The 23082-nt window shown below is 48.1% G+C and overlaps 1 protein-coding gene across 1 annotated transcript in view; it reads right to left on the reverse strand.

Annotated features, from left to right (window-relative positions):
• Positions 1-261: 261 nt before the first annotated feature.
• The window catches only part of ERN1 (endoplasmic reticulum to nucleus signaling 1), an 81540-nt gene continuing 58719 nt past the window's right edge, over positions 262-23082 (reverse strand). The window contains exons 11-22 of the mRNA XM_044744363.2: positions 20708-20826; positions 18072-18263; positions 16523-16790; positions 15661-15751; positions 15163-15352; positions 14235-14334; positions 13775-13974; positions 10150-10297; positions 8517-8644; positions 6274-6397; positions 5783-5850; positions 262-5049 (exon numbers count right to left, since the gene is read on the reverse strand). Coding sequence (XP_044600298.1) covers positions 4837-5049; positions 5783-5850; positions 6274-6397; positions 8517-8644; positions 10150-10297; positions 13775-13974; positions 14235-14334; positions 15163-15352; positions 15661-15751; positions 16523-16790; positions 18072-18263; positions 20708-20826 — 1841 coding nt within the window. The 3' untranslated portion in view covers positions 262-4836. The remainder of the gene's footprint in view (positions 5050-5782; positions 5851-6273; positions 6398-8516; positions 8645-10149; positions 10298-13774; positions 13975-14234; positions 14335-15162; positions 15353-15660; positions 15752-16522; positions 16791-18071; positions 18264-20707; positions 20827-23082) is intronic.

A 23082-nucleotide genomic window follows, 5' to 3' on the forward strand; every position in this document is an offset into this window, starting at 1 on the left:
TCCTGGAATTGAGCCCTAATCAACACTTTGGGGGACTTCTTGCGGTGTTTCAAAGAATCTTTTCCCAGAGCCACCTGTGGAAGACGTTCCAGACCCCTGGACCCTGCTGTGGACACAACAGGCAACTGCACCCCCCGCCCATCCTCCCACCCGCTGAGCCACCTGCTTACCCTCACCATCCAGACCCCTACCCCGGAAGACAGGTGAGAACGACCCCTGGTCTGAGAGTGGTGGTCAAGTCTTTAAGAAGATGAAGCTGGCTTCCAAATCTAAAACTACTTTATTTGTGGTTGGCTCACATAAGACGCCATCATCAATCAGCAGAATTATAAAACTGTACAGGAGGTACAAAAATAGGCCGTTTAACTTAATTACCCTTACATCATCAAGCTTTAAAAATACACATAAAAACTGTACAATCTGGCAGTTTATAAAATATAAAGCTAAAAAGAAGATTTTAGGTTCCATAAAGAGGATTGTATCACACAATTAACACGTATCCATTAAACAATTAACCGTCCACAGAGAAGACACAACGGCACAGAATTTTTTATAAGATCACTTAAAAATTAACATTTTTACCCCGACCAAATTAATCACCCTTTAATGACAAAACTACTATAAGGCATCCATCCCGTGGAAGGATACAGTATAACTTTTCCTTTTCCAGTTTTAAAATGGTCAGGGGTGTTGTCCAAAACAAGTCTGATGTGCCTTAAGCAAGTGCAATTGTAACTGGAGACACTTCAGAGTAAAAATTAAATAAATATAAATAGGTTAAATAAATAGGTCATTGCAAAAAGAACACTAGATAAGGTTTGCATCTGAGAATGCCACATAGTTGACCAGTAATGCTTTCTAGGTAAGTGGGGACTCCCCCGTCACAGCTTCTGGGAGACTGCAAAGGAATACTGTACCCGCCGAACACACACAGACACAGGGGAAGGCGATGGGTGGGGACTTTGGCTGGAAGTGTTGCTTAAGGCTGTTCCAGTGGGAGGCTCATTGCAGATTCCTTGTGGTTTTCCAAAGAATACGGAAAGGACTTAAGTGCCAGTATAAAAATTTAGAACCAGAGTTTCTCATGGGAAATCACTGTTTCATAAAGAAAACAAAGTACGGGAAGATTAGACACTTCAGCTTAAAAGATAATGGTCCAACCCTGGAAGGTGGAATTTTTGCTCATCTGTATAGGACACCTGATGACCTTCTTCAGGAAATGCTGATGCCAGGCCACATTCAACTAAAATGACTATTCCAGGATGGGGAAGGAACGGCCAAGGTAAAAAAACTGGGAAATACGAAGAAAAGAGATTTCAGAAACTAAATGGGTGGAGAGGAAGCTAAAAAGAATTGAAAGAGGCTCTTCACATACGTGCTGTGCTTTCTCTCCCAGCCCCTCCGGCAGAGGAGGCTGCAGGAAGCAGAACCAGCCCACCTCCCGCGAGGACCTCAAGGCTGAGAACCCAATGAACAGAGATGGAGAAGGGGAACTGCGGTGGGAAAGCCAAACCCGGCCAGAGCACAGCTTCTGAGAAGGCAGCAGCTGAGAGAAAGCCCTACAACCCAAAGGGCCCACACCTGCGAGAGAGGCCAGATCAGCAAGTAATTCATCTCTTCTGGCGCAGCGAGAAGGAACTGCAACGATAAATGAAGCGCATTCACACAAAACCTTACCAAAAGGCCCAGGCTTAACTCTGCTCAGAGCCTTCCTTCTAGAGTCGGTGGGAAGAAAATACTGTGCTGAACCCACCAACCTGCGGGTCCTTCAATATAACGTGTAGGAGATCAGAGTGATATCTCCCTGGAAAGACCCTACGACGACTACTACACGGGCTGGGGGCGGGGGGTGGGAATCACATCTTTGCACCCAGGATTTTATATGTCAGCCACTAGATGGTTACTGACTTAGCAAGTAACACCAATGGTTCCCCAAGTGCAAATGCTCTGGTGCCCAGTGATGTGCGGAGCTCTTGACAAACTGAAGTTATAAAGACTCAAGAAGCAGCAAGAGAAATTCTGGAAAGGCATGCCAAAGACAGATTCAATACAAGATTTAAATAAATTGCAGCATCCTTGGGACTCCTAACAGATGCGACTAAATTCTGTCTTAAAAACGAAGATAGCGTACGTTTAAAAAGTTAAACAGCCTTCCAGGAATTGTACTAAATATCAAACTGCTCAGCTGCCAGAGGATGCACAAGACTGCAGAACCCTGTTCTAAAGAAAGACACCTTCCCACGGTGCCAAGCACAACAGGAAACCAGAATTTGAGAGATGAGAACAGGACAGATAAACCAGATGACACCCAAAGTGTTTTCATGACAAGTGCCCACGTGTGCCCTCTGCAAACCAGTGAAGGACGGACTAGTGACTGGGTTCCTAAAGGTGACAGAGAGAAGATGGACAGAAGACAAGTTGACCAGACCTGAGGGGTGCTGGGACACGGGCAGCTTTAAGACAGAAGAGGCGCAAACCCCAAATGCACACCTTGCCCCATCCCCTGGATTTTCTTTGTGGCACTGACACTTACGTCCTGTTGTCGCTCTCCCCCTAAGCTCTGAGGAAAGCAGATGTTTGCTATCTTGTTCACTTCTGTGACCCTGGCACTCGGTATCCTGCCTGGCTCCTATGGTAACTGCTTGGATAAAAATATGTCGAATAGATGAGTTTGAGAAAGTTGGGTAGTTAGAAACAAATACGATAAGCTGAAAGCGTGTTTTTAAAAAGTTGGCCCAGAAGCAAGTTGGGCCAAAAGAGAGATGTCACAAATACTGGGAAGCTAGAAATGACCTGGCTCCTCCCCAAAAGAGAACATTCAGCACGAGAACCAGGTGAGGCAGCAGTCCCCCTGGCCGCACGGAAAGCTGACAGTCCCATTAAACCACTCGTGCCATCTTCTCCACCTCTCTCGGGCTCCCCACGCAGGCTGTGCGGCCAAGCAGCCCGCAGAGCTGGAGGAGAAGGCGCATGAGGGGACACAGGCACGGCGCATCAGAGTGGGGACAGGAACACTGGGGCCGAGTTCCTAAAAAACGGAGAGCATGGGAAAAGACACCACGATGCCAACCAAGGGCACCAGGGTTCCTGGGTCTAAATGAGGTAACTGAGGTTTAAAGACATAGGCCATTCATTCAAGAAAATAAAAGTTACTTAGGCATTATGAAAGGAAGGGGACTGGGTTGCACACAGGCAGAACGAGAGCGTTCGGGGAGCAGCCCCCACACACACCCCAGCAGAGAACATCTCACGAGAAGAAGAAACAGTGATTTCTCTGACCATTCGTAAAAGCCAACCACACAACTGCTGAGTGGAGTCTCCGAGTTCCCCGGGACTGAGGCGCAGTGACCGCTCACCCGGCTGGGGAGAGCGCAGAGAAGACGCTTCCTTCCGGGGCACCCTGACTGCATAACCCCTAAGGCTCTCGGTGCAGAAACGACAAGAATTTTTTACTGGAACTAAAGTTAAAAATTATATTAGTTTTAGGGGGAAAAATGACCTGCTATTGCCATAATTTAAGAGAATATTACCTTGAAATTGTTTAATACATGTAGATAGTGTTACTGTAACGTTTTACTCTTCAGCATTAGAGAATGTTCTAAACATGAACATTCTTTCTCGGGGGGATGGGGACTTTTGGTACCACAAAAAATAGAAGATGTATTATTGTCTTGCATTTCTTCTTCATCAGTAAGCTTCAAGTTTAGCTTACTTACGCTAATGTAGCATTCTACAGAATGATCAAAATATAAAGTCATTAAAACCTGCCAAGAAAAACATAAAAGCCTGCCTATGAAGCATGTGGTGACCCTGGCCTCGGCTTCCAAGCCCTGGCCCATCTTGCTGGCCCCAGGGACAGAGGAGCCTTATCCCCTACCCGCTGGCCCAGGGCTCTCCCAGGGTGGCCGCGTGTCCCATTCAGCCCGCTCCCCTCCAGTCCTGAAGGCGTGTCCCTGTCTGGGTCTCAGCGGCTCTTCCTGATGGCCAGGGAACTTATCACCTCTTGTCCCCAAACGCTCATAAAAATCCCCAAGTGGCCCAGGGAACAAATCCACCAAAGGCCACCATTCAGGCCACTGGGGCACTGGGCGGCAGCTGCCTCAGAACAGTGTCCTCTTCGTCTTCAGACGTTCTTCGTTCAGGTCTTCGCTGCAGACCTGGCCTCACCTTCCGGTGGCATGCTGACCTGTCCCAACACTGCGCCCCCGGCTCATGGCTCTTCACTGCCCCTAAGGAAACACTGGTTGCAGTGACCTGGAAAACTCTGGGGGCATCTGTGATCAGCAAGGCATCGTCGATGCCCAAGGACAACACCCTCTGAACATCTTCCTCCTCCTTGGCACCCTGACCTCCTGAGCCCCACACCTGGCAGAGGCTGCGCTTAGTGCCTTGCAGCCTAGCTAGTCAACGGGAGAGATGCTCCTGGTCCCAGCATGTATGCAAAACTGAGCATTCCCTCTTCTCTCTTCCTTAAAGGCCCACAGGCTGACATCGAACGGGAAGTTTAAAAAGAAACATTAAGTCTAAAGCCGTTTTATCCAAGACAAGGCGGAGGGTGCTCCTTTCGCTGCCTCTGGGATAGGCCGTCCTTTGCAGACGTCTCCTAGTTGTAAAGCTTTTGTGCTAACATCCTCCCAGCTCCCTGCAGGTCAGGAGGGGTCACCTCTCCTACTTCCTCGAGCCAGCATCCTCCTCTGCTGGCTGCAGAGCGGGCAGCTCAAGGCACTTGGTTTGGGAGCCTGGTCTCCCTGCTAACCCGGGAGGCACCAGGCTCTGGCTTGTAGAGACCAAGCCCTCAGTCACAGCTGGGGCCACCAGAACGGAAGCTGCCCTGGCTCAGAGGGCATCTGGAGTCACTGGGGGCTGGGGCTCCGGGGGCTCGTGGAAGTAGTAGGGCTGGAAGAGTCTCTCATGGCGGCATAGCTCCATGGCCCGGTAGGTGTGTGAGAGGAGGTGGGGGAAGCGCGAGGTGAAGTAGCGCACGAAGTCGTCGGGCAGGGAGCCCAGCGTCTCCCGCACCTCCACAGGCAGCTCCCGGTAGTGGTGCTTCTGCAAACAGGGCGGACACACACACACAGAGGGTTAGCACTTAGAAAGCCTGTGAAACGCTGGTAAAAGATCCTTCTATTATTCAAGGACGACAGAAAGTTAGTTGGTTCTCTGTAAAGAAAAGGGAAAAATGCTTACAGGGCCTCCCTTTGGGAGGAGGCCTGGGAGCTGAGCAAGGGAGCAGGGAGGAGCTTCACGGCCAGAGTGGGCTCCCGCACCCAGGGCCTAGCAAGATTCCTGGCAGCCTCAAGTGGAATAAAGTCACCTGGGACTGAAGTGTCTGTCCTGACAGGCTTGGAGGCCTTGTCTGTGCCCGGACCCTGTTTGAGGGCTGCTCGGTGACCAGCACAGACCAAGGGCACCCCCAGGCCCCTGCTCGGAGGCCCTGGAGGCCAGGCCCCCTGAGGGAAGGGGCCAGAGGGTCCCTGTCAGAGGGAGTTCATACAGGGCTGTATCAGGCAGGTAGAGGGCACCGAACAAGTCAGCAAAGACCACAATGGGTGCTGGCAGCAGAGAGCCGGCTTCCCAGAGCAAAACTCCTCACCTCAATGTCCCTGAAGAGAAAACCCACTTAAAGGAAGAAACGGCCTCTAATGTGTCAAGGCTGGCTAAGGCCTCCCAGCCTCTGACAGGTCAGAATTCCAGTATGGACGAAAGGACCCACAGAGAAGGGACTTGAGGAGGGTGGCTGTGTTGCTGCCACCTGGCCCCACACAGGATTCACAGCCCTTACCTTATTTCTCATGGCTCGGAGGAGATCCCTGACGGAGCCACCTTTATAGGTTCTGAATTTACGCAGATCTAGGAAAAAAACAAGGAATGCAATGTAACAAATACATTTCAAAAGAAAACAATTCCTGGGGCTCCTGGGGATTAGGCAATCAGACTGAAGTGCAACATAACTCTACACTTGTGGTTTGGGGGAGCATGTTCCCCAACTAAGAGTGAGGGCCACATTAGTCTGAATGCCACCTCCTGACTGTACCCAGATCAGAAATAACCACTGAGAGCACGACACCCATCACTAACCTGTCACTCTAAGAGAAAAAAGTGAAATACACCTCAGGGTAATTCTGTATCCAAACCACAGAGGACACACCCACAGAAAGCCTCAACCCCAGAAGTGGTATATGGAGCCCCAACAGCCTCAAGTTTCCATTTCCGCGTTTGCTTCTTAGAAACGTTTCTGCCAGCGTTTGCTCCCAGGGGCTTCAGCGTGCTCACCCGTCTGGAGGGGGACAGTGATGTTCTCCTTCCAGTCCATCTTCACCACAGCTCTCCCACCTCTCTCCAGCTGCTTCACTATCGGGCCATCCAGGGATTCCTTTTCTATCCGGTCACTGACGTCCTGGGAGGGAAACAAGGCAACGGATGCTGCTGAGCGTGCAGAGAAGCCGAGCGCTAGAGGATCAACACGCTAGGCAACAGAGTGGTCACTGCTACCTGAGTCGTAGAGACTGACGGCCCTCTCAGGGCCAGGCTGAAGCCTGCCTCAGAGCTGGCCAGAAGGGCTCTGCCTCACTGCCCAGCCCAATCCATTAACTTTTTCCCTGTGAGCGGCGTGTCTGTTGCTCACCGGGAAGAGGCCCACAAAGACTGTCTCCACAGCAGAGAGAAGCGTCACAGATACACACCTGTCCACAGACTCTGAACACCTCGCCTATTTTTCACACACACACACACGCATGCACACTACATTCCACATAGAACCATATGTGCAAACTATATTCATCAATGAACCAAAAAAAGCCCAATTTGGATGTGCATCCCGTGCTTTTTGTCTACCCAGTGAAACATCCATAACTGGTGAAGGGTCGTCACTCCTCACTCAACATTAGAAAAGACAGATGAAGCCAAGCCTTCTTTGGAGGAGGAAACCTGGGGACAAGAGTGTGGGCTCCGGAGGCCCCGCCCTGGATTCAAACCCTGCTCTGTGTTTGACGCTTGAACATACGCCCCCTGAGACTGGCCCCCACCCGTAAGACAGGTCCATCAACGGCTGAGGGAACAGAGTGACGAGCCCCCGTGCGCTAATGCTGAGCAGGCTTCTAAGACCCATATAGTCTTTTCTTTCTTTGATGAAGATGAAGGCAGACTGGCTGACCCTCTAACTTGCAGTTGCTAGAGGATAGCCTTGGAGGGATTAGACTGTCAACTCGGGGACACTGGGGCCACACGGCTCTGTGCTGCAGAGCCCTTACAGTTAGTTGATAACATGTAAGCCAGCTGTGTTTGCAAGACATATGACTTGGAAATACCATGAGTTTAAACCCTAACCCACGGTGGGGTGAAGGTCTCATTTGAGCTTTATTCCTGTTTTACATTTTGTCTTCATCAAAGTGACCTGGCTACTTTCCAGAAGTCCCTTGAAGACATGTGACCTCAGTATTTTAATGTTATGTCCTGTGGAACACAGCGATCAACCTGATGTTACACATACCCACTACTGCCACGGAAAATGGCATTAAACCCTCCCCCTCCCAACCCACCCAAATAGTTACTAAGCATCTGCGTGTGCCAGGCAGTGTCCCGGGTGGTGAGGACACAGCAGTGAGCCCAGCAATCAATCACTCCTGCTCTCAAGGAGCTTGCATTCTGGGGGTTTCACCACAGCCAGCTCCCGTCAGGCTCCAGGACAGTGTGACAGTCACTTCCAGATCACGGTGCTTATCAACTCCACGCAGGCCCAGACCCAGGAGGGAAAAAAGCACAGCCGCCGCATGCCTGCTTTCAGAGTGGGTGTGCTGGTAGCAGGCATCCGGGTGAGTCATGCCGAGCTCACCCCAGGGAAGACTTTGAGAAACACATCACCTTTCCACAAAGCCACCTGGCAATGTCACGGAGTCTTAAAACAGTTAAACCACTAAAGGAGTTCATATGCCTTGATCCTATAATTTAACTTCTCAGAATCTATCTTAAGCAAAAAGAGATCTGGGGAATGACTGAGTAAAAGATGAGAGAAAAAAAATCCAATATAAGGAAACGTTTAAATTTATGGAATTATACGATGCCTGGGATTTGCTTTAAAATAATCTGAGGTAGGGAGGGGTGGAGAGAGGGCAGAGATTGAGTTAATAATTGTTGAAGCTGGCTGATGGGCAAATGGGAGTTCATTATAGTATTCCCTCTACTTTTGTATATGTTTGAAAGTTCCTATTAACAAAGTTTTAAAATTATGGCACATTCATATGATAGAATACTACAGTCATTAAAATTCTCAAACTTTAACATGAAAAAATAGTTAAAATATTATGTATAGCAAAACATAAAATAAAAGCAGATTACAAAACTAAATACAGTTTGATCCTAATCACTCTTTTATGTATATGAAGAAAATATATTAAACATGGTTATCTCTCAGTTATGCGATTATGAGTCATTTGTTTTATTCTTTGTCCTTTGCTATATTTTCAAACTCTGGAAAGAACTAAATAAAGATTTTTGATAAAGAAAACAAACGTCTTTACCTGAAAGAACTGGAGCTGCTTTTCTAGGCTCCAGAAGAATGGGTGTTTCAGCACATGCTTCGCTGAGGGGCGCTTCTGAGGATCCATTGCAATCATCTTCTCTATTAATTCTCGGGCAATGACATCTTCTACAAAGGAGGAACATACACAAGCAACTCTACCAACAGCCTCAAGCCACAGTGAAACACCAAATACCCTAACAATCGGCACGCCCTTGACTCAAGAGACCACTGACAGGAATCCATTCCAATAACATGATTAAGAACTTGCACAAAACTCTGGCTAATAAGGAGAGTCCTCAACGCCTGGTTTGTGAAAAGGAACGATTGGAAACACCCAATATCAGAGGCCCAGGTAACACTGCTGTGCCTCCATATACTGCACTGTGAGCCATTAAAATGACGCCATGGCTGAATGCAGATTGACATGGAGAAAGATTCAAGATGAAGTTAAAAAATGAGCGTGTTGCAAAACAGCATGTATTATTTAATCCCATTTTTTTTTAAAGATTTTATTTTTCCTTTTTCTCCCCAAAGCCCCCCAGTACATAGTTGTATATATTTTAGTTGTGGGTCCTTCTAGTTGTGGTACGTGGGATGCCACCTCAACATAGCTTGATGAGCGGTGCCATGTCCACACCCAGGATTTGAACTCATGAAACCCTGGGTGGCCAAAGTGGAGCATGTGAACTTAACCACTTGGTCAGCCCCTTTAATCTCATTTTTAATAAAAACATGCATACATGTCTCAGAGGGATGACTGGAATAATATATACAAAAATATTAAGAGCAGTCACTCATCACTGTATAATGGAATTATGGGCCTTTATGCTAATCTGTTTTTTCTACAGGGAATAAGGAAAATCATCCATAAGTAAAACAATAAGTTAGTTCTATTTATGTATTTATTTTTGCTGGGGAAGATTTGCCCTGAGCTAACATCTGCCAATCTTCCTCTTTTTGTATGTGAGCCACCACCAAAGCATGGCCACCGATAGACAAGTGGTGTAGGTCCGTGCCTGGGAACCGAAGTGGGCCATCGAAGCAGTGCTGCTGAACTTAACCACTAGGCCACTGGGGCTGGCCCTAGTTTTAATTTTTTAAAAAGGTGGCACTGGGGCGTCATAGGCCAATTATAATGCAAGAGACCCTGAAGTCAGGGAGAAAGACTTGTTGCACCCACGCCAGGAGAGTTAGAACCAAGCTTGTCTATCTCCAGCCCAGGCCACATCTGCTGACCAGTGGCCTGCAAACGAGAGAGTCTAGTTCACTGAGCATGGACTATCTATCTTCCCAAATGTCAGTGTAGGAAGGGACCTCAGATTATTTAACCCTCACAAGTCACAAGCTGGAAAACAGAGGTCCCCTAAGGGGCCTTTGCCCAGGTCAAACAGGTAACTTGGTGACCTGAAGGAACCTCAGAGCTTCTTGGCTTTAGAAGGAGGTGCCCCAAGGATAACCGACTCAGCCCTCCACCAGCTCTGGAATGAGTCGTCAATTCACTGAGGCCCACAGGTGAGCAGCTGGAAAGAAGGGCCTCTGGGAGTGCAAAGCCAGCACAACCCCAGTCCAGGGGGGCCACTTGGGCAGTGGAGGAGTTGTGCCTGACCCCTCCCGTCCTGCTGCCCACTCACCGTGCTTCTCGGGGTGTAAGCAGTCAAGGGTGTAGGCACCCAGGAGGATGTTGGCCTGCCTCTGCAGGGACTTGCCAAAAGGGTGGCTGCCCTCAGATATCACGTAGTAAAAGACACAGCCAGCAGAGAAGATGTCCACGGTGTAGGTCTGAAAAGAAACATGAGGCGTGAGAGGCCTTCCGGGGCAGGATCCTCATTCTCACCCAGCAGCCAGGGAGGAGAGGAGCGTTGCTGCTGCTGCTTCCACCTCGATGGTGTCCTGGGAGAACCAGCTAACGTACGGGATTGCTCAGAGCAGTGCTGCGCAGCCTGCAGGTGCTGCACGAGTGTCTGTGGTCATATGGAGAATACGGGCTCCGGAGATGACTGCCTGGGACACTGGCTCTGCCACTTGCCAGCTGGAAGCCCCCTGACTGCTCTGTGTCTTGGGGTCTTCGAATGTAAAATGCGGATAACAACGGTATGTTCCTCATAGGGTGTTGTGAACATTAAATGCGTTAATATGTGAAAATGGTTCCTTAAACCAGCGCCCAGCCCATAGGAAGCCCCCTGCTGGCCATCAGTTATTCTTTACCCAACCAGCATGTGTGTCCTCGTAGGCAGGGATTTTTGTGCATGGCTTCCCTGCTGTAGTCCCAAGGGGCCTAGAATGGTGCCCACACATAGTAGGTCTCAAAACTTTGTTAATAAATGAATCAAACAGCTCTGGGTTCAAGAACAGCCCCACAAAGAAATTATTTGACAAGTTTCCAGTGAAGGCTCTCCTGTTACGTGCTACTCCTCTCACCTATCCTGTGAAATCATTCAGTGTCTAGGGCTGAGCTTCTCTCTAGGGAATGTGCGTGTGTGATTTCTAGCTTGTGCTACTTGGAGTGTAACACTGGTGTGGTCCCAAACACGGCTTGGGGCCCTCTTGCTAGGCTCCACCTCTTAGATTCTCCACTGGACGACGTGAGGATCTAGTGAGAGGGAGCCAGGAGCTCGTCGCCTTCCACGCTAGAGAAACACACCTTAACAATACTGTACAGTCCATCGGCCTCACAACAGCTGTGTGAGGCAAGCAGAGCTAATGTCGTCATTCCCAGATGAAGACACAGGCAGAAATATTCAATGACAAGCCCAGGGTCACTGCTGGACAGTGACAAACCAGGACAAGACTCAGGTCTTCTAATTCCAATGCCCAATCACCTTTATTTTACCTTACTAGAATTTTCCTTAGGTGGGTGACAGATCCAGGAAAAGAGGAGCAATCCACCATAGCTGAAGTTCTTACCTGACTGCCACCACTCACCTACTCAGTGTGTCATTAATGCATCCCGTTTTCTGCGGCCTGCACTTCCTGACGTCCCCAGCACACTCACTGCTGAAGCTGGGAGCTCTTATCCTGCCTGCCTGGCTCCTTCTGCTCCCACTAGCTTATCTCTGTGCTCAGGTATGTTCTTTCCCTAACTTATTACTGCCCCTCGTTCTTGTAATTTAAATATTCCATAAACTGATAAAATATACGTGCCAGCAAGTTTGAGGTAAGCTGAATCTTTGGAAAGACTCGATAAAATGGAGCGGCTACAAAAACTGCTGTGAAATTAGATGTGGGAGACTCAACTGCAAGGGACTGGGACATAAATAGTTAAAAGCTAGGATTCTGCTCTCAATTTGCTTAGAAGGGTTGGAAACGTCCAAGTCTCAATCTAGAAGTCATAGACGTGGCATGTGAATATGCTTCATGCAAGAGGGAAAGTGATCAACTCCATTCAGTTGGACCCAAATTCGAAGAAAAGACATTGACCTACATCAAAAGATTTCCATTACTTAAAGAATTACATTACTCGGCCCTGTGGCTGAGTGGTTGGGTTCGCGCATTCCACTTTGGCGGCCCGGGGTTTTGCCGGTTTGGATGCTGGATGCAGACATGGTACCGCTCATCAAGCCATGCTGAGGCAGCAGCCCACACAGCACAACTAGAAGGACCCACAATTAGAATATACAGCTATGTACTGGGGGTGCTCTGGGGAGAAGAAGAAGAAAAAAAAGAAGATTGGCAACAGATGTTAGCTCAGATGCCAATTAAAAAAAAAAGAATTACATTACTTGCTTTAAGTTAAAATAAGATGTTTAAGGTATGTAGAATTGGGCAAGAGGGCTCTACTGGATCTAATCTATTTTATGATGGCTCATCCCAGCTGGGTTTGGATCAAGGAAGTGCAAGGTAATCCTCTAATGCCTTGTGCTAGAAAGCAAGGTGCTCGAACACACATGGGCTCTTAGCAAAAGGGGGCAGAAGCCAGCCTGAAGGGCTCCCATTGGCCAAATCTGGGACAATTTGAGTATCAAAAGGAGTAAGGGTGAAAAAATAAAAGAAAAAAGAGAATAAGGGCTACAAATAAAGCTCTTCTTTACAGAAAAATGTCAGCTAATAAATGCAGAAGAATTTCCACTGAGTTAAGTGATTCAGGTAAGGATTGTCAATGGATGCTGAACCATCAGGTGAATGACTGTTGGTTACCAGGAGATTCTCACTGCGCCAAAGTATCATCCCATGCAGTGCTAACAACAAAGGGGGAAAAGTACCTTTCGTGGTGCAGGGATCAGGGGTCACCAGCTGTGCCAGGTGAGCCAAGGTAGCATCTCTCATGGGGTACAATAATAATGGTACAACCTGCCACCTCATGCTTCCTAACGCTGTGTCTTGTGACTGTTCTTGCCAAAAACAATAAACTTGAATCTAATTGAGCCTTCACACCTAGTTCTAGGTCTACAGGAAATACAAGGAACAGAGAGGCAAGTTAAACACCATCATAAGGAAACGAGAGAGCAAGTCCTGAATGGGGCATGCTACAGAGAAGTGCCTGCACTCTTCGAAAAGTCAGGATCACAGAACACAAAAGGTAGGAGGACCGTAGTAGATGAAAAGAGAGATGCTCAAATGCAAGAAAAGATACTTGATTGGGTCTTGGCTTACAAAACCCAGCTCTATAAGAGACATCTGGGGAACAATTGGGGAAATTTGAATATGGATTGAATATTAGCTATCATGGAAACAGCACAGACTGTTGAGGTGTGATAATGGTGCGGTGCTTAGGAAGTAGAACGCACGTGTTCTTGGGAGACACTGTGCAGAAGTATTTTAGGGTGGAAGGCTGGGATGCCTGCGACTTATATTCAAATGCTCCAGCAACAGATGAATAGAGAGAGTGAAAAATATTAACAAATGCTGAATCTAGGTGGACGTACAGAGGTATTCACTGAAAGAATCTTTCAATTTTCTGTGTCTAAAAATTCTCAAAATAAAAAGCCGGGGAAACAAAAATAGAAAAAAAAAAAAAAGAATAAAAACTGGAAGTTTGTTGTCCACCATATGCAAGTCCTGATTTCTCAGTTTCCCAAAACAGGGGTGGAAGTGATTGGAAGAGTAGGGGGAAAAAAATAGTCAAATGCCCACATTCGCCCCTTTCCTTCATCTGAACACGAGACAATTTGGAAGCCAGCAGGGTGCTCTTTGTGAAAGAAATGTCCTTCTCCAGCTAACACGTGCTCCAGCCCCCAAGGCTTGAATTTGGAGGCTCTCACTCCCGAAGATACAAGAGGCTGGTTCTGCAGGTCTCAAAGGTCTGTGCTCATTACTCACAGGGTTTTCCTTGCAGTCTTCGCTCAGCATCTCTGGAGCGATCCAGCCTTCTGTGCCAGGCACTCCTGAACGGCGGCTGAAGCTATGCCTGCCCACGGCCAGTTTCTTGCAGAGGCCGAAGTCAGAGATCATGGCCTTGATCCTGCCATGTGCGTTGGGCATGGAGAGGAGAATGTTGTGAGGCTTCAGGTCTCTGTGAACTAATACAAAACTTCAGATTAGCCCAATATTCACCCAGAGCAACATCCGGCCTCCCTCTACAAAGGGGCGTGCACCCTGCTCAGGCTGCCAATAGACCACCTCTGAAGGTTCTGGTTTTCAACTGTGTAAGAGGCCTCCTCAAATTCTGATACAACTTGCACACCAGCAATGCAGCAAAGAGCTCTGATAGAGGCGAGGCACAGCTGAGCACGTCGGTCACCCACCCAGGGCCGTGGCCTCACAAAGGGAAGCCTCTTACCAATGTTGAGGGAGTGCAGGTGGGCCAGGCCCGAGGTGGTCTGCTGCAGCAAGGTGATGGGCTCCAGGCCGAGGTGGGCAAAGTCCTTCTGCTCCACGTACTGCAAGAGAGACGACGGTGAGGTCACAGCGCTCAGGACTTGCCCCCTCAGCGTGCCTTCTTTCTGTTTTTTTTTTTTAAGGGATTCAATTTTATTTAGGAAAGTCCTGCCTGCAGCTTTTTGCTTTAATTAACATTTGGTATTGGGGCAACTCATTTTCTTTGATCATATTTTAAGAAAGAAATGGGAAGTTTTACAGACAACATTCTCTGTCCAAATCCATATTTTCCAGCAGACTTTCTCCTCAAGTTATAGGCTACCTTAAACAAACAAGCCTCCAAGTTACTAGTTTACAGTGAGAAAGACAAGAGGGCAAGAAACTCAAGTTCACTGCCTCATACAGGTCAACCTACAAATGAAGCCAAAGGACAGTGAAATAGGTTCATGCTGAGCCTGGAACCTGAGCAAAAGGAGTCTGCTGGATCCTAATGACTCAGGCCATCAACTGATGAGCACCCTCCAAGCCCACGCCAGCCCTGACCAGCCGTGGGAAGAGGGACTGGCCAGGTGTCCTGGAGGTCAAGAGGGACAGAGATGCTACTTGCAACCTAAGACTGCCTCACACATGCTGAGCGGACCACCCAACTAAAGGTGGGATGATAAAAATGCTCTACATTTTGACTGTTTGTGGTTAAATGGGTATATACTCTTGCCAAAATGCATCAAACTGTACATCTAAAATGAGTACATTGTACTTTAACTTCAGTAAAGTTAATAAAAATAAATTAAAAAAGAGAAATGGGCAGCCCCTAAAACCATGCCCTAGTTGCCAGGAGAAGGGAAGTTGCGGTGCAAGGGCAAAGCTGTTGGTGACCACTGGGCACCCACCTCCTGCAGAGTGGCTGCACACAGCTCAATGGCAATGTACTGGAACTGCCGGTCCCTCTCGGTGCAGAAGTAACGGATCACGTTCGGGTGCTCGTCTGATTCTCGCAATAGTTGGACCTCACGGTCTGCGAAACTGAAACACTCAGGGAGGATCCTCTTGACTGCTACGTCGCGGTTGTCAAACATGCCCCTGAAGGACAAGGAGCAGGGGTTGGGTTTGGAGGTACAAGTTTGGCTGTGGAAACGAGAGGAGACCCGTGGACCCACGGTGCTCCTTCTCCAGTGACGCAGTGGTCACCTCATCAGCCCCACAGCCCAGGGCGCCCTGACCAACCACCAGGTAGCCCTGTGGTCATCACTCCTCTCCCTGGAGGCAGAACTCCTGTCTTGGTCACTGTGATGACCCTGCTGTGCCCCTGGAGCCTGGCACGCCACCTGGATTGCCAACAGGCACTCACACATGAGGCGGTAAGGCACAGGGCTCTCCAATCCACTCACCGGTACACAATTGTGCCCTCTGCTCCGTGGCCCAGGACATCCTTGGGACAGAATGAAATTTTCCCAACTATCACCATGCTGGTTTCCTCATCTGAGACAAAACAGGAAAGAGAAGAGGTTGTTTTAAACAAACAACCTGAACATCTTGAGGCTGGAATGGCCACTAGCTTCCTGAGCTCCGATGAAGAGATGGGATCTCAGAGGCTCTAGGTCCCCAGTGCCCGGTAAACAAGAGCTGGTTGGGTCCACTCCGATTTACACCCAGGGCCGCCCCCTGCCTCCTAGGCCTGCCTTTTCATTACTATGAGAATGTATGTCTTCCTGAAGACAAGGGTTCTCTACAGATCCACCTAAAGACTTGCCCCTGAAACATTCAGGAAGCGACAGTAATGCGATGAAGAGACCAGGAGCACAGTCTCCAGCTTGAGACCAAGGACTCTTGAGGTCTCTTGCACCAGCTCTGTTAATCCCCTCAGAATATTGGCCCTGACAAGCGGCCTGAGCCACCCTCCCAGAGGAAAGTGGGCCAATAGTTGTACTTCTATACTTGGCTTCTGGCTGCCTCGGGAATGTTCTCAAGCCAGATGATCAGTGCATCTCTGGTCAGCAGTGATTCCCAGCCCTTGCAGAGCAAGACGGAGGGAGGGCGAAGGGGGCTCCTGGAAAGGTCCTCTGAGGGGAAGAGGCCATTGGATGGGGCAGAAGCCCAGACCCCAGAGTGAGAGTTAGGTGAGAACTTGGTAAACCCTTGGGAACGCACTTCATAATCCCACTGAGACTCCAGGAAGCACACAGTGCTTTATGGTTCTTGGGTAGTGTTCAAATGAAAAAGAAAATAGCACCAAATAGCAACTCGCTTTACCCTCGTCGTCCTGCTCCAGGAAGGGGCTGGTGCCAGCCTTGGAGGCAGAGCCGGTAGAGTGGAGCGAGTGGTTGGAGGCTCTGGGGGACGTGCTGGGGCTGCTGGTGGCTGAGCTCTCCGAGTACGGGCCGGATGAGTCCAGGAGCTCGGTGTCCTGAACCACATCTCCAGGTGGGTGGAAGGGCAGCTGCTGCTGTTGCAGGAGCTGGATTTTCTCCAGTTCCTTCTGGAACTGTTGGTGCTGAAGCTGCTGCTGCTGATGCATGCTCTGGGAGGAGAAACACACATCCAGACAAGTGCAGCCCATCCCCCCAGGGCAACAAGCAGGCTAGAAAGGAGAGGCTCCCCATGGCTAAGGAAGCAGGTGCTCTTTATACGACCCCACAGGGTGGGATGAGACCAGCGAACAGGCAGAGGAGGCAGAATCGGCTCAATGACTGGAGGTCTTTGTGCCAGTTAGACTTAGAAGACCCAGGCTTGCTGTCTACTAGTGCTATGCACTTGATAGAGGCTAGTGCACAGATGTCAGCAACCCAGAGAAGCAGAGGAGGCAGCTGGGCTTAGAACCTAGCAGCCATGGGTCCACAGCCACGCAGTCAGGATGTGACAGAGCGGGACTGAAACGCGGGGAGCCTGGCCAGGGTCTCGCTCCCCTCACTTCATCACATTACCTTCCCCACACCCCCACCCTCCTCTCAATTATTCTGAAAGTTCACTCTGTCACAATTTGAAGTGGCAGTGATCCGCGCGATTATTACTAGCCTGGCTTGGGAAGGTGACTACAGGAACGGGTGTGTAGCCAACAATCCACTGGGAGTTTTCCAGCACGGGCTCTCTCCCCCTTTCTCTCTCCTAACCTTGGGTTGAAATCCTGGAAATGCCATCTATGAGCTGAGTAACCTTGGGAAAGTTAGTTAACTTCCCAGAGTCTAGTTTCTTCATTTGTGGGTAGAGGATAAATAATAATAACCTTATAAGACTGTGTGGGGTAAAAAATAAAAGAATGCAGGTGAACACATGCGGACAAATGGAAAGTGCCATAAAGGGCTTGTCATTCCCATTCCCGAGCGTTTGTGTTCTAAGGCAATAACATTTCAATGCTCTGAGTAACTTCATTAGGAATATTCCTCTAGCATATTTTATCCAACCCACAACCTACTCAACTACGTAATTTTAGCTTGCTTACTTCCAACTGGAAAGTCAAAGGAATTACCATGCCAACTTTTTCACTCTATCTGATATCCCTAACAGGCAGTTTTTAAGAAAAGAAAAAGAAAACAGTTAACTATTCAAAATGATCTGCAAGCAAGGTTTGCAGATCAGTTTCTACCACCAGTTAAACTAAATGTAAGTACAAAATTGTCCTTTCTTGAGAAGCTAGTGTCTCTTTAATTACAATGTTTTGGAAGATAAGCAAATACCGGCTTTTAAATGTGAAAGGAAACATATCTGCTTGTTGCCATTTTTGTCCAGACCTCACCGACATCAGGTGATGAGCACAGGAGTTCGGACACATGCGGAAGAGCAAAGGGAAGGGGTTGAGACTTACCAAGGGGTAGGTGATGATGAAGGCCACCCAGCCGATGAGCAGGAAGGTGCTCAGGATAATGGTGGCTATGTCCTTGAGCATGGAGTCCACGGGGGCCTCAGGCTTGGCGGGGGCATGAGTGAACTTCTCTTCCACCTCCTGAGAAACAGTGGTAGGCGCACTTTCTGAAGTTTGGTCAACCAGGTTGATAACCTGTATGGGAGAGAGTGGCTACATCACTGCAAAGCTTCTAGCCAGGTAGAAATATGCCAAAGGATCAAGAGAAGCAATGACTATTTACAAGGAATGACTACACCGTAAAACGCAGATTTTTAAAAAGCCCATCTAAAGATCACAAAGCCAGATAATTGTTGCCTTTTTCAAAGTCACTGCCTTCAGAGGCCACGTATCACTGCAGTGATATTATCATTACTCAAAAACAGTTTTTAGAGCAATACTTTTGAAAGTGCCTTCAGATTCTATATTCTTTTGAAAATCCTCATTGAAGGCAAATACTTTCTCCTTTGATGGTAGATTTGATATTTGGGAAAACGCTGAAACCATCCATAACAAAGTCTGGTGAAAAGGTTAGTAGTCAATTTGGTAATACCATTTCACATTAGAAAGGAAAACACACACACACACACACACACACAGCTATAAAGTAATAAAGCAGCTTTCTTACACTGCTTGTAAACTTTCAGTGCGACTCCAAAAACAAAATCATTTATTCAACTATTCCACTATTTTTCAAAGTTTTTGAAAAACATCAGAACACTTTGTTAAAGAAAATTTTACTTAGAAGCCCCAAATTAAATTGGATAAAAGTGGAGCTTCTGTCCAAGCTCTTCAGAATCTCTAGGACTTCAGGAATAGTTCAGAAAAATGCGTTGATTTGTTCTCGAGCATGCAGTGTTCCAGATGCGCTGTTACTGTTCGCCCAATGAAACGAACATGGCCTCCTTGGCGAGCGCAGGGCTCCGCATCCCCCCCACGCTCACCCCCTTCACCCCTCCAGACTTCTGCCCATGAGGACCTTCTCTCCCACTCCAGCTGCCCCCTTCCCACGTGTACGGGGGTGTGTGGCATGGCTGGTGTGTGACAGGCAACTGACTAATGTTTCTGAGTGTGTGACCAGGGACAACGCTCTTTTGATTACATTTGCTCAAGTATGTTTGTTTAAAAGTTACGTCTTATTATCATATAAACGCACCTCAGAGTATTTTAATGGACTTTTAAAAGACTCTGTTCAAGACCGGACAATTATATATGAAAATTTCAACTGTGGCTATCTCTGGGTGTTAGATTAAGGGTATTGTCTTATTCTTCAGGCTTTTATTTTCTAAGTGTTCAATAACGAATACGCTTGACTTTAATAAGATCAAAATAGATCAAGATTTTAGGGCACCAATGCTATCCAAGATCACCGTTTTAGGACTCAGTGCATTTCCCTGACCTGGCTACCTCCAGAGATGAGGGACAACATAGATACTTTGCCTGGGAATCGTAAATGTCCACATGATTTTCCTTTCCTTTCTCTCTGGATAAAATGTAAATCTCTAAAGTGAATTCATCGTGATTGTGGTCCTCACCTCAGCCAGCCTCTCCTCTGACCCTGCCCATAGCCCAGGGCCCTTCTCAGCCACCCAGCCCCCTATGGCAGGGCCGGAGGAGCTACCAAGCCTGAATGGCCCTTGGACCCCCACCCCCACCCTACTGGCCTGCTCCGACTCCTCCTACAGAGCCAGTGTCCAGCCGTCTCCACTTGCTCCCTGCCCGAGAAAGCAGCCCCACACGGGCAGAGCAATGGTCTCCCCTGTCCTCTGGTTTCTGATTCGGAACCAGGAGATGAGACAGAGGGAGGAGAATGAGGTCATGTTCTGTGGGGCTGCTGACTACCTCAACTGAAGCTCTAGGATGCTGGTCTGGGGCCCTTTCCACTCCCTCTGCTCCCACTTCAGGCCAAAGCCTGCTAAGAGAACCGCTGGAACTGTCTACTGTGTGAACAGTCCCTCTATTAAACTCCCCTCAAATTATCCTAATTTGGGTGGCCCTCTGTCTCTAGCTGAGACCCTGACTACACACTGTATCCCCCCAGGGCTGCAGGAAGGTCACCCAAGTCAGAACCTCACGGCAGCTACCTCCTAGGTAGGCCTCCCTGCTGCCCAACGCTCCACTGTGAGGTTGCCCTGGGTGTCTGCCAGACCAAGCCTCCGCCAGACCAAGCAGCCAAACCAGGCCACTTTCAACAGGCCACTCCTGGTTCCATAGAACTTCAGGTCTCCCCACTTTCTCTCTTTGTCAACTCTTCATTCCGATGCCAGGCTTGCTCAAGGCTTGGTAACATGCTTCCTCTGGACCCACGTGACCCCATTTCCCACTGCTCCCTACCTGGTAGCGTCGGATCTGGTCAGGCCTATCTCCTCAGCCCTAGAGCTGCCTGTCTCCCACCAGGCCAAACCCACCCATCAGTCCTACCGCCCTTCCCACAGCTTCACCAGTGCTTCCCCGCCTTCCCGTCGGCCCCTAACAGTTTGTCATTTGCTGCGGAATCCTCTGCATTCTCTTCCCTCCTGAGTAGACCACAGGCTCTGAAGGCAAGGGCCCCCAAACCTGAGATGAAGAGCCAGTAACTAACTGTTCGCCTCCCCACTCACTTCCTCAAAGCTCTTTTTCTCCGAATCGGCAGGAATCACATTTTCCCGATGTTTGGGCAGATTGTTGGGGAATCTCTCCAGCATCTTAGTAGACGCAGACAGTGGGGTTTCATGGTGTCCTAGGAGAGGAAACAAAACCTTTAATGAGAACAGTGCCCATGCGGCAGCAGCACTCGATGCTACGCTTAGGCAGCAGTCATCACGCACTGAAGGGTCCACAGGGTGAACGCTCACATTTGTAAAGTGAGAGAAAATGAGAGGCAGTTACCAGAAAGATCTCATCAAGACAGAAATTTTATTACTTGATGCCATGTATATAGTATTCTGAATCTCATAATGAGGAGCAAAGAAGCGTCCTTGTCACGAGAGGGATCAGGATGTTCAGGATACGTTCAGAGAGAGACTTGTGTGGGTAATTCCTAGTTTAGGCTGTACGCTGCTGAAGCTTTAGGAAGCTTCACTAGAAGTTTAAGGAGTTCTCCCCTCAACGCTTTCCCTCGTAACATCGCTCTACTAAGGGTATCAATTCCCATCTTGGTATTTAAATTGCTCGGGTGGAATTCTATTCCCATTATCTAAATGTGAGTGTCCATCCTGGGAAGTGGTGAATTACTCATAAGAGAGCAACAGGACGTATTTGCTAGATGGGTAGGGGGTCACAGTTCTCTCAGTGTTCACTCACTGTTCTCTACTATTTCAAGACCACCTAGTATTCACTACACATGTATTGAGCATCTATTCTGTGCAAATTACTGTGAGAGAGACAAAGTTGAATAAAATAAGGAACTGGGATTTGATACTGCTTGATAATCTGTTTAGCTCTAAAATTAAATGACTCCACATACACCCAAAAGAGCCAGTTCACACTCTCAAGCACACTGACAAACTTTCCTTTTTATTCTCTCACTGTGATCAGAGCTCACCGTATGATCTTTCCATTGTCCTCCCAAACCTATCAAAGATTCTATGATGCAGATTGCCAAGACAAAAACAAACAAGAGCTAGTCCAAGCTATGTACATTTCTTGATCTGGAAAAACTCTCTTTAATTCCCTATCTTTAGGTCAGTTCTCTATCTACAACACAACATTGTCCTTTAAGCGAAACCAAATTTGGTTTTGAACCGCCATTGTCGGCCAAAGAACACCCAGACATGCTTTGCCACAGAGCAGGAGTTCCTCACGTGTGGTCTGCCGGCTTCAGACCTCGACGCAGACATGCTGATGGGGCCTAGGAGTCTGAATGCAACTATCTCTGGGTACCTCTAAGGATCACTAACAAGAGACCTTCGCTCTAAGAGAAATCAGGTGGCCCTTCCGCATGCCACCTTGCCCTGTAGTGCCCTGCCTGCGCCAGCCCCAAAGCCGGCTTTTAGTGCTCCGAGTCCTCCCCCTCCGGTAGGGCATCTACCAAGTCTGCCGTGGAAGTGATTAGCCTGAATCCCCAATTCCTCCTGTAGTTCTTATGAACAAGCATCTCCCATCGCTGGGCCTTTAGTAAAATCGTGCTGCACACTCTGAACCAAGTGTTCTTCAAAGGTAATCATGAGATCCTGAAACATCTCTGTACAAACAGTACCTGGTCTTAGTGATGTATCTGTCTATCATCATCACGTATGTCCAGGCTCCAGGGCAAAAAGCACGGGCCTTGCTCTGGACCTACTGCATCAGGATCCAGGGGTCACGTCTGTCTAACTGACAAAGCTCTAGGTGAAGCTGAGAGCACCCCAGTTCAGGGCCACTGCTCTGGGGGAAACCACAGACCACACCACATAAGCTAAGTAGACTTGTTTTATTTTCAAGATTACTGTGAATGTGGGGATATCCTTAATGTCTTCCACAAAAACCAAATTAAGGGACACAGCTGGACGGAAAAGAGCACATGCTTTCTACCTGTGGCCCCCAGTCTCCACCAAGATTGTCAAGCAGTCCCACCGCCTTATTCAAAAATGACTAGCTTTGGGAGTGCCTCAAGAGGGACTTCAGAACTGTGGGATGCTTCCCCAATTACTTCTTTATACTTTGTTGGGCTTCTCAGTCTTTTTACTTGCACAACTTTTCCATTTTAAAAGGCTATTATTTTGCGACTGAGCCATGAAGACTTTTTTCCCGTGTTTTTTACAGTGTCACATACACATTTCTGTAGTTCCCAGCAATCTTTTCACTTCTCAACCACTGATAGGTAGCTTTTGTCCCCTTAACTAGTACATAAAACTAAGCAGTTTTGTAATTTTAACGACCTCTGCTCATCAGCTATTTTTCCTCACCCTGGGCCCATTCACGTATGATTTCCAAACTATTCTGTTAAAAAAAAAAGTAGAATTATTTTATCTTCTTTGCCCATTATTTGGTAAAAATAATAACCAAAAGAAAAATG

Source organism: Equus asinus, chromosome 13 (genome assembly GCF_041296235.1).
Source record: "Equus asinus isolate D_3611 breed Donkey chromosome 13, EquAss-T2T_v2, whole genome shotgun sequence".
Taxonomy (NCBI): domain Eukaryota; kingdom Metazoa; phylum Chordata; class Mammalia; order Perissodactyla; family Equidae; genus Equus; species Equus asinus.